General features: G+C 37.9%; 1 protein-coding gene and 1 long non-coding RNA gene across 2 annotated transcripts; both read right to left on the bottom strand.

The window, feature by feature from the left end:
* Window positions 1-2,779: 2,779 nt before the first annotated feature.
* Window positions 2,780-6,236, bottom strand: LOC133715872 (alcohol dehydrogenase-like). The gene is made up of 10 exons (XM_062142562.1): window positions 6,076-6,236; window positions 5,114-5,250; window positions 4,815-4,861; window positions 4,379-4,704; window positions 4,189-4,271; window positions 4,033-4,108; window positions 3,880-3,941; window positions 3,458-3,553; window positions 3,206-3,367; window positions 2,780-3,089 (listed from the first exon to the last, which is right to left on the bottom strand). Exons 1-10 carry the CDS (start codon window positions 6,110-6,112, stop codon window positions 2,973-2,975), a joined length of 1,143 nt encoding a protein of 380 aa, XP_061998546.1. The 5' UTR covers window positions 6,113-6,236; the 3' UTR covers window positions 2,780-2,972.
* A 566-nt stretch (window positions 6,237-6,802) lies between these two features.
* LOC133715873 (uncharacterized) lies at window positions 6,803-10,716 on the bottom strand. Its single transcript, XR_009849254.1, has 4 exons — window positions 10,559-10,716; window positions 9,404-9,475; window positions 8,463-8,498; window positions 6,803-8,262 (listed from the first exon to the last, which is right to left on the bottom strand). It is a non-coding gene; the product is annotated as an uncharacterized LOC133715873 (long non-coding RNA).
* Between the last annotated feature and the right edge of the window lie 1,480 nt (window positions 10,717-12,196).

The raw sequence follows: 12,196 nt of genomic DNA, 5'->3' as shown, positions 1-12,196 counted from the left end.
CAAGAACAAGGATGAACGCATACAAAGTTCTTTTTACTTCCCTTAATTAAATTAACTAGATGAACGCACCATAGTTAACCCTATTAATCATGCAATCACTAGTGGTAGCTAATCACTAACAAAAACACTTTCAATGCATTAAGAATCATGGAAGTTTGATCAATTCAAGCTAAGAACACAAGTTAGAACGCTAATCAAGCATGCAAGACTCATTGTTAATTTACCTAAGTAATTTTAGGTTTTCCACCGAATTTATCAAAGCCTAGAACGCTAGCACCTTAATATGGATTCAATTATATGTTTATCAACCTAAGTATGCATCCAAAAATCAATTATCACATAAAAGATGGGATTGAAGCTCGAAATTAATAATTATGCAAGACATATATGAAATCGCAATTTTTCAACTTGAAAACCTAAAACCTAAAACATGGTTCATAGTATTCGAAAATAACATACTAAAATCAACACTTCATCAACCATAGAAATCACAATTCATAAAACCAAGAAAGAAAACCAAATCGCAATTTATTAAAAACCCGAAATAGTTTACAATCCAAAAACCGAAAACAAAAATAGAGTTTCATGGTTACACTTTTTTATCTTCAAGGACGCAAGAAGCTTAAAAAAGTGGTGGAATGGATGAGGATCATGGTAAGGATGCTTGAATGGAGAGGATGATGCTTCAGGGCCTTGAACTTGGATTTCTTTGAAGTTGCCGAAACTTGGAAGAAAAGGGGGAGTGTTTGTGGCTTTTGATTCTGAATTTTGTGGTGTGTTGAAGAGCTTCACAAACCTCTTTTATATAGTGAATGGCAAGGGCTAGGGTTCCCTTGAATTTCTCTTGAGTTGCATCACCTCGGCCAATAAGAAAATTTCATAAGAATTGGAGAGCAAGTAACCTTGGATTTGCCGAATTCTTCCTTGTATCTAGACCTAATTTCGGCCTCCTTGCATGTAGAATGGAATTAGGAATCATAAGTCAATATTTATTCCTCTATTTTCTTCTCCAAAATTCCCTAGAAATCCGAAAATATCCCATAATATACCTTTGCCGAAATCTTTGATATTCCTTGTAATTCTCACGGCAAAAAGCAATCCTAATGGGCCAAGAATTCATCTAAGACGTCAAGAAGGATCTAGAGACTCATGTGCAAGTCACATGCTTCAAACTTCGGGCCAGACTCTGCCAAATTGGGCCAATTTGAAATCCATATTCATTATTGCCGAAATTCCTTCAATATCTAGAACATTCTTGAACTATCTTGAGTCATCTTTAAGACACAGCATCTCCTAGCGTCACCAGGTCCCCTAAACTATGACTCAATTGACATTTTGATCATTATATTTTTAAATATATCACTTTAGCCAATCAATTTTACATTTATTTTTCACTTTAGTCACTGCATGTAAATACTCCATTACACACCGTTGAAACTAAGAATATTTTGGTCCAATTACTAAAAAATATTAAAACTCAAAATAATTTAAAAAGAAAAAAAAGTACATCGTTAAAATTCACTACTTTTATTTAAGAAAGTAGAATGATCAATCTTAGTGTCGTTAGCCAAATAGTCACCCTCAAATATAAGGGACAAGTTCTACTGTAGGGGATATCATAGTCAAGGGATTGGAAAACTCATTCTAGCTAGGGAAACCTAACGGATGCTAGATGAATATGCAAATGTACAAATCACAAACAGTCAGCTGTTTAACGGCTCCATTTGACGGAAGCCAGACGGAAGGACCTATTGGATGATAAATCATAATGCAGGGGTCTTTTTGATGAAATTGAATGTTCAGGGACTGAATTGATTTTGAACCTATACCACAGGGTAGTAATTCGTATTTAGCCCTATTTAGGGCAATGTCATACAAAATTGGTTAGGGCATTCAACCCTAACCCCAACAAACTAACTACTCACTCATAATCAAATACATAAGTTCCAACATGTTTATGAACATCAAACTAAAAAGTAGGGATAGAGAAATAATTAGTGATGATCAAGTTGAGGATGGTGTAGATGAGCTCATGAAGACATTGACATGGTGCTAATGGTGATGGTGATGATGATTCCTCAAGTGATTCTAGACTCTTCTTCAGTCTCCTTGCTTGATTGTAGAGTATGATGTAGATGATTGAATGATACTTAATGTATATGAAATGGAATGGGTAGATGGAAAAAATGATGAATTTGGTAGTGGTGGTAATGAAAATTATGGACTGAAGGTGGTGGTGATAATGGAGGTTATGGATTGAAGGTGGTGGTGATGGAGGTTTGTGGAGGAGATACTAGTGGATTGTGTATAGAATAAAGAGAGAAAAAGATGTAATGGCTAAGTATGGGTGATCATCTTACCTGTAGGGAGATGAGATGCTTAAATAGATGGAGAGAGATGTGTGAAATCATTATCAAAATCAAAAGGGAGCAGCTATAACCTTATAAGAAGCACGGATGTGAAGCATGAGAGTAGTATTAGATCCCAAAACCAAGGGAAAAGGGTATGGGAGTGATGGTGTAGATTAGAGTAGGTAATGATGAGTGAGAGATAGAGATTAAACCTAAAACATGATAGATTTTAAAGTGATGATGATGGCGGACCTTAGGATAATTGGGAGTAGAAATGGTATGAGAAAGATGGAAGAAATGTATGGTCGAATAGGAACAAAAAAGTTCGAAATTTGATTAACATAGAATGATAGTGGGAGCGCTGTGATTAATGAAGAGTACCATGACAATACGATATGTAGCGCAATCGTAGAGAGAACGGAACAGAATAACATGTAGAACATTATACAACTTTTCATTATTTAAAGGAAAGACATCCAAACTATTGCAAATTCAGATTGCAAATTCGTCTCTTTGCACAAGTCTTGAAATTCCCATAACCAAATTATTCCTTTTCCCCCACACACACACACACACGCACACTCTTTCGATTAACATAAAAGCAAGTAGAGTAGAACTGCTCTAATGCTCCATGCGGATGATGCACCGGATTCCCTGTCCTGCCAGCATGTACTCAAATGCCTTGTTGATCTCAGAGAAAGGAACAGAGTGAGTGATAAATTTGTCCAATTCCATCTCCTGCAGACCAAATTAATTCCCATGTCAAATTAATGTTTTCTACTCGTATCTAAGAACCCATCAAAGCTAACATGAAGCCAGTTGTAGAATGGACGGCTGAAAGAAAGTGCGATTACCTTGTTCATGTACTTCTCCACAACACAAGGTAGATCGGTGCGGGGCTTGTAGTTACCATAGAAAGTACCCTTTAGAGTCCTCTCATTCAAGAAGTTCATCGGATGGGTTTTGAACGCATCATCTTTGCTTGGCACTCCAACAAGTACAGCAACTCCCCAACCCTAAATTTGGACAAAAGAAAATAAGTTACAATGTTAAACGTCAAGAGCAACCAATCAACAAGAACATGGAAGCATTAAGTAGATGCTTACATCATGAACACATTCAAAGGCAGAGATCATAGCCTGGATGCTTCCAGTGCACTCAACACTCCTATCAACTCCACCATTGGTCATCTCAGCTATCACCTTTATTGCAAAACTCAACTGTTAGTCTCTGTTATACAGTAATCACCACCGACTTTAAGCCCAATTGAGGAGTCATTATGTATTTGATTCAGTAAACCAGTAGTATAAATACATCGATGCAGAATTGAAATTTTCAAGTCAAGTCCTCAACAGATCTTATAGGGTGGAGTGATCTTTTACAGTGTGCAGTGCAATGAAATAAGAAAATACTCATTCTGAAGTGCAAAAGGACAACTGAGTAGTGCTAACTGAGAAATGAGACAAATGCAAATGCTGGGCTAATCAACTAGCAAGAAATACAAACAAAGAAAATCGTCTGTAGTCACCTCCTGAACAGGTTTGTTATGATCTTTTGGATTCACAAATTCATTCACCCCAAACTTCTTGGCTGTCAAAAAGTGACAAATCAGTACTTCAACAAACTTTTAACATTCTATGAAGCAGAGTATTTCCTGAACATGAGTAGGCATTGTCTATACCTTCCTCAAATCGGTTGGAGTTCAGATCAACCCCAATGATCCTTGAAGCCCCAGAAACCCTTGCACCTTCCGCAGCCTAAATTGCATAAAAAAGATCATCAGAGTAGTTCTAAATAGCTGAAGAAATGGAATAGAGAAGAAATAAGAATAACTTACAGCAAGACCAACAGCACCCAATCCGAAAATGGCAACAGATGAACCCTTTTTTGGCTTTGCAACATTTACAGTAGCACCAAAACCTTTTGAGCACATATAGAACGATTCATTACTAAGATATACAAGTAAAGAAACCAGTGATATATGTTCCACGGTAACGATTAAATGTGATAAGTTTGTTCAGCCGAACCTGTACAAATTCCGCAACTAAGAACACAAACTTTGTCAAGAGGCGCTGCAGGGTTGATCTTCGCAACGGAACCAACATGTGAAACAGTGTATTCACTGAATGTAGAGGTACCAACAAAGTGATAAATTGGCTTTCCATCCTTGGAAAACCGGGTCTGGCCGTCATTGAGCATAGTACCCCTGTCGGTATTAATCCTTAGGAGATCACACATGTTGCTTTCCTCTGACTTACAATGTGCGCACTCCTTGCATTCTCCGGTGAACACCGGGAGGACATGGTCTCCCGGTTGGAGTTCAGTTACACCCTCACCTACGCTTTCCACGATTCTAAACAAAAAATCGCAAGCAAAAGTAAATATACCATATGAAAGGGAATTAAAAGCATAGTATTAATTTTCCTGTTAAAAAATAGCTTTAAGATTCAAAGATACACATACCCTCCAGCTTCATGACCAAAAATCCGAGGGAACAGTGGATTTTGTCCCTGTGACACAACAGAATTGTTTCAGTTCCAACATATGACGTCTATAATCTTCAAGGCTAGAATCACATATTTAAATTCATCAACAATATTAGATAAATAGTGACATATTATAAATTAAAAAACGGAACAACTTCACTGATGGATTCCCAGATATGAAACTAAACATTATGCTGAAACTCATACTGAGAAATCAGTTCACTGTACCTAGTTCAAACATTGATGGACATAGCTTTAATAAGTTTAAATATTTACCTTTGCTTCCCAGAAGTATACATCAGTGTGGCATAGAGCCGTAAAGAGGATCTTCAAGCGTACTTCATGTTTCTGGGGTGGTGCCACCTCCACTTCCTCAATAACCAGCGGCTTCCCAGCTTCCCAGGCTACCGCAGCTACAATCCACATATGCCATCACCAATTAGCAACAATTATATAGTCAAAATCAGTGTTCTCACTTCTCACAAAAGGAATTAACCACAAGACCAAGACATTTGAGTGTGGTAACAAATTGTAGAAAAGAAAACAAACAAATTTCTTTATCAGATGTTTCACTGCATTGCCAGATAATAAAAGTAGTGTTTTTAACCAACTTTTGAGATCTCCCCGCATTACTATTCTCCTAAAATCTAATCAAGCAAAAGTTACAAAACCAGAGAAAGCCCAAGCCACTAGATGTTCAATTTACTAAAATGAAGCTGCTTATCGCAAGATGGTACAAATCTTAGACCAAAAGACAGAGTGATCATTACGATTCCCACTAACATTACTAAAGAACAGAATGAATGACACCCCCTTATGAGATACGGAAAACCCAATAATATCTTTGAAGAAAAAAAAGAACAGAAAAAAGGTGGAGTCATGATCATAAGCAAAAAATCACTAATGGGAAAGACCATCAACAGATGAATAGGGTGAAAATACCACAGTGGATCTCAGATTAGGGAATCTAACAGAAGGGTTTATCAAGTAAATAGGGGGTCACAAGAAAAGAGGATAAAAAAAAAAAAGAGAACTCTGATCGTTATCAGAACTCAGAAACTGAGAACCCAATAAAGGGTGCGGTGTGTGCCTCCGAAAACAACATGATCAGATTTCTGATAGACCAAACATGATCAGACGAACCAATTTCCATTATCAGAAACCAAAAGCACAAACAGGAGAATCAAACAGAAGGGTTTAGCAAGAAACAACGATCAAAGTGTCTTAACATGTTTTACCTTTGCACTTGATCACCTTGCCAGCAGTGTTGGACATGGTTGAAATGTTTGTGAGAGTAGAGTTCAGAGAGTGTTTTGGATGTGAAATGGAACGTGTGAGTGGCGGTTTTTATAGTACGTGTGACTGTGACAACAAAACCGCATAAGCCGTATGTATGTACGAGAATACCATATTACAACCTTGGAAAATACGAATGTCAATGAAATTTTGTGATTCTGTGGAAGCCAGTTTTGGTATTACAATTAGGAGCACTTTGTTAAACCGGACAAGGTTTTGGTTCTTACTTCTTCCAGCGGCGCCGTTGTTTCTCAGCCACTGCCACGGGGCCTCTTTTTTTGTGCTTGTTACTTCGGCTTTTCGGTAGGGAAGGGAACGTGGCTTCTTCATCATACGTGTCTGCCAAGTCTTTTAATTAAACTAGAAAATATGCCCGCGCTTTGCTGCGGAAAATGTGGAAGAGAGTAATTGCTTGAATGGATGGTAATGTTGTTAATATTATAGAATTAGATACCAGAAATTTTTATGTAAGGCACGCAGGGAAAAATTCCAGAGGAATTGTTTTTATTGAAATTATGTTCTGAAGTGAGGTACATTTTGGCCAAAATTTTGTATTACAATGCATAAATTGAATTGAAGTATGCTCCTGAAATAGCTGTTGATGGAGTTTTGTCTTGAATGGATGGAGTTGTGTGTACAGTGACTACAGTCCTGCAAAATATTTGAAGAATTAGTAAGAATATCATTATTATATTTGAGGTTAATTTTTCTTATTCATAGAAGTAAAATAGTTTAGAGAAGGTAAGGGGAACATGAATGGAATGACACGATTATATGTGGATTGAAAAGCAAATGCAGATAAACAACTAAAGTTCAATTAACCACAGTTCTGCAGATGCTTCTGTATCAAGGAAAAGTAATTTGATTGAAAAAAGAAAAGGATCAGAGATTATAGTCGGATAAGCACCACATCCTTGGACATTTGTGCGATTGGTAATTAGAAACAGTGCAATGATAAAACACAACAGAACATCAGTTACTGGCAAATGAGGGGAGTATACTACTTTGCTGCAATTGAACACTATGCCTCCATTTTTACATTAGTTAGACGTTGAAGCACAATAATTAACAGTCTAATGGTAAGAAATTAGCTGATCATTAAGGAAGAATCCCGGGGACTTTTTAATTAAACTGAAGATGCATTCATACATGTATAGAGCTTTTAATTAGCCTAGGGATGTTTATGAATATTGTATATTAGACAGAAAATGGATTAGAGACAGTAGGTGTTCATCTTAAAGCACCGTTTATATAGAAACTGGTTCCGGATATCAAATTTGCGTGGAATCCAACGTGGCAATCTACTGCCAACATGGTCTGTTTCAAGTTAATTGGCTTTAAATCCCAGACATATATTATATGGACAAAGAAAGCTGAAGCTGAAGTACTTAGTCACTCACAGTGAGGTTTCCGGTCAAAATCTAGCTAATTCATCCGTTCATCTGCCACCAAACAATGACGGTAGTTTCATCAGTACACCACAAAATTGAGCATGACTAAGTCACTAAGGTGATCTGGCCGAAAAAACCTCCACTTAATGCAAGTAGTATCATAAAGCATTGATATAATAACTAATCTTTTGATCACAAAATCCCAAATTTCACATCAAATAAATACAGCAACAATGATACATAAGCTCAATATCCCACCATATACAACTTTCCAGTCTAAACTACATAAAAACAACAAATTACATTTTTAATACCTAAAAACAAATAAAGAAAGAAAAAAACAGTAAAAACAATAATCTCCACTTCTAATTGCAAAGTCTAATCCTTGAGGATCAAAACGCAGCATACCAAATATGATCAATAAATTGCATACTTTCTTTGTAGCTATCTTATTTCTCAAAACCCAGCATACCAAAAATATGACATTATAAGAACGAAAGGTGATTCAACAGAGCAAAAACACCCAAATATTCCAATGAACAATATTTAGAACTGCGGAAGACAACCAAACAACAGATCAAACCGAAAACCCATAATAACACAATACTGAGATCCAAGTACAATCGACCGTGACAATCGCGCGACAAAATTATCAAATCAAAGCTTCAAATTCTGGAATCTTACCGATTTCAGTCCCTATTCTTCTTTCCTAGATATTCCAGTGAACAATATTTAGAACTGCGAAAGACAACCAAACAACAAATCAAACCCAAAACCCAATTCCAGCAAAAAACAACAAAAACGCAACCCCCAAAATCTAACCAAATGAAAGCTTCAAACTTTAGAACCTTACCGATTTCAATCCCTCTTCTTCTCCTTTCTACCACAGCTTCAAACTTTCGAACCTTACTGATTTCAATCAAACTTTAGAACCTTACCGATTTCAATCTCTCTTCTTCTCTTTTCTACCACAGCTTCAAAAGAGGAAAAAATTTGTCATCACCAAAAGAGGTTAGACTTTCAGACCAAAAAAAAAAAAGGATAAAAAAGGAGGTTAAACTGAACAGAAAATGTGCAAGTGCTTTCATATGAGGATAAACTGACAATGCAGCATGTCATTTCGAACCGGATATTAGTCCTCTGTAAACAATCTATACATTTCTTCTATATTTCTTAGGCCAGAAAAATCAACAGTGTTTTTAAATACTAACAACTGAATACAGACTTTAAATGGCAATCAATTAGAAGAAATTATAAAACAAAGACACAAATCAAACCTTGGAAGAACGAAAACTCAACTCATCCCAAAACCTTGGAAGAAAGTATCCCTAAATTGCCTAAATAACAGAGAACAATCCCAGATTTCTTACCATATTATAATCCAAAAGAGAAAGAAAAAGAAAGGAGACTACCATATTACAAAACTTCCTTTCAATTACCATTTTTGGATTTATTTCCACAATCATATTAACAAATTTCATTTCCAACCAAGTGAATCCTGGATGACGTCTATATCCGTGGCATCAAACAAAGTTGTCTGTTAAACCAAGGATTTATCATTTTATAAACATTTACAACAATGATGATCATAATAAACATGATAAATATAACATCGATTTGAATACCAAATTTGACTTCTACCAAAACAAACAGTATCTTCCTTTACTTTGAGTATTGAGACCATCTGTAGACATAAGCAGACTATTTATGTGTTGTTGAATTTAGGCAACAAGGGATTTAAAGTGTAAAAGCAAAGGAGGGACCCAAAACACGAAGAGGAATTTTAGATTCACTTCAAATCATAATAAACCCTGCAATCTAAGTACATTAAGACTGTTATGAGGAATTTTCATCCAAACCTCTCAAATAAACAACTCACCTTCCAGACGGAGAAAGACAGAGGCAGGCACTACACTTCCAACACAGAAAAGAAGAAGAGAAAAACCTCTATCTGCAATCAATCAAATACAAATTCCTCAGAAAAACCAAAGTTTCGAATCAAGATGAGTGAGGCGCAATGTGTAAAAAGGAGAATGAGTGAGGTTCTACTTTCTGCAAGTCTCTTCCTTTAAGCTCTAAGCTCTAAGCTCTCTCTCTCTCTCTCTCTCTCTACCCCGCAATGTTTCTCTCTCAAATTGAGAAGTAAGAAGCTGATCGAAATGGGTGTGCTAGACTATCTATCAGACAATTTCACAATAAGCTCCAAATCCAAAAAGAAACGCAAAGCAATACCAGTATCATCCAAACCTCTCAAATAAACAACTCACCTTCTAACACAGAAAAGAAGAAGAGTAAAACCTGTATCTGCAATCAATCAGATACCCTTGCACATAAAATCTAACTTGAAAACAAACTGAATCTAATCAGAAACAAAAGCCAAAGGAGAAAGCCAAAGTCAAAAAATAAAAAACAAAAATGCCTACCAAGAACAGGAAATAAAATTAATAAAGTAATCGTAACTGCCACATGACTGCTAGCACTACTTTAATACATGAATACAGGCATTAAAATATATCTAAATCTCATTAAGCAAATAAAGAGAACACAAAGTCAAGCCGTGAATCGCAATGTATAAAAAGAAAAATGAGTGAAACTCTACTTTCTGCAAGTCTCTTCTTCTAAGCACTATATGTACAAACCCAACGAAACACTAAATTGGTAAAACCCAATTTTCTCAACTCATTGATCCCAGAAATTGTGACAAACAAAATGCAGATCCAATTTCAACAAAGCATAAAATGACTCATGAAATGAAACCCTCAAGAAACAAAGCACTTAATCAATCAATCATGGGTGACTTTGGGCTCAAAAACCAAACTTTCGTCAGAAACAAATTCCTCAATAAACCTCTATATTTACATTTTGAAGCAATCAATCAAATACAAATCCTTAGAAAAACCAAACTTTCGAATCAAATAGCGGACACCCAAAACCTAATCAAACCAATCAACCCGGCCCCACTCTTTGTCAATTCAACTCAGACATCGAACAAACCGATACCCGGAAAAAAAGGGAAGGAAGTAAAGCAAATGACCTGAAAAACCGAACGATAATTCGCCGCCAAAGACGCAAACAGGAACCTCAGATCTTCAAGCTGAATATGAGTGAAAACTTTGCAATCAGTTCGAGATGAAACTTAATCTGTATGCATGATCTGTTACAGAGAGAGAGAGGAGTCACAGCGAGGGAGAAAAGGCTGACGGGCTGTCGAAGATCGGCGATCAAAATTGCAGAGTCAAAAGAGCATTACTGTAAGACTGCAGATGAGTTCCAGATCCATCTGTTTATGCGCGCGCATCACACACCGAACAGGCGGGAAAAACGAAAAAGCAATGGCAGCCTGAGATTGTGAGTGCAAAGAAAGGGCAAAACCGACCTTTCCACAATGAACAGGTGTGAACAGGTAACATGTCTTTAGTATATTTAGATTTAGAAGGGTCATTGACCCAAAGCACCAAAATTAGCAAAAACCATCTCACTTGCCCCAGTAAGAGATTTTTATTCCCACCAACCCGTTTTAAAATAAAATGACAATATTACCCTCAACCCAATTAAAAAATACCATCTGCCACTCATCATCCTTCTCTCTCTCTCTCTTCTCCCTCTCCCTCTCTCTCTCTCTGTGCAGACCGGTGACAGCTCTCTCTCTCTCTCTCTCGCAGCCAGCGCTCTCATCCCTCTCCGATCCGACGATATCTCTCTCTCTCTCTGCAGACCGGCGGCAGCAGGAAGCGGAGTCCGGCCATCTTCAATCCAAACGTCCAGCCATGGCTGCGACTTGCAAGAACTTCCGGCCATGGCTGTTCCGGTGTTTCCGAGTAGCGCACGAAGCCATCTCCGATCCAAACGTCCGGCCATGGTTGTTCTGGTGTTTCCGAGTAGCGCACGAGGCACACAAAGCTGTCCCCAGCATGATCCAGTCGCCAGAGCTTCCAACCGGCGGAGATGGTGTCGTCGAGGAGGAGGTCAAGGTCGCGCAATGTAATAACCTCATTTTTCTAATTTGGCACTATGGTAGTGGAGATTTCTTTTAATAAAAATGGTGCGGCATGTCCGTGTTTTGAGCAACAAAGGGAAAGCAGTGCTTCTGCTTTGCTTCTTTTATATTGTATGCGAATTAGTGGATTGTGGTAGGCAAGCACAGAAAAGTCTCTCTCTCTCTCTCTCGTCCGAAACCATCCAAGAAACAGAGCAATTATTCTCCAAGCTTGTTCTCGCTCCACAGGCCATCGATCGACCCCAGACCACGTTCCACGCCTTCACCTCTTCCTTGCGCAGCTGCCGGTAGCAGCCTCTCGCCGTCGTGTGAGCCGTACACGGAGGTGGAGCACGAGACCGGTTTAAACCCGATTTGGTTCCAAGCTCGATATCTCACGCTACAGGCCACCAATTCTCTTGATCTTTGGCTCATTAGACTCGCCTCAACTTTCCGAACAAGCACCAAGAAGGACCGGACCTGGGTAGATCGATTTCACGTTCGTCGGAGCTCAACCCGTTTAGATCGAAAAACAACCTTTCAATCCGGATATCTCGAGTTACAGAACACCATTCCTTGTGATTCTTGGCCTGGTAAACTCATCTTGAGTTTCTGAACAAGTCTCCAGAAGGGATCGAGGCGAGTGGTGGAAGTTTTTACGTCGAACTGGAGCTCGCCGATTTCTGCAAATTTTCC

This window comes from Rosa rugosa, chromosome 6 (genome assembly GCF_958449725.1).
Source record: "Rosa rugosa chromosome 6, drRosRugo1.1, whole genome shotgun sequence".
NCBI lineage: Eukaryota > Viridiplantae > Streptophyta > Magnoliopsida > Rosales > Rosaceae > Rosa > Rosa rugosa.
Note: the sequence above shows the minus strand (reverse complement) of the source record. Positions and strands in the feature narration are given on the sequence as shown.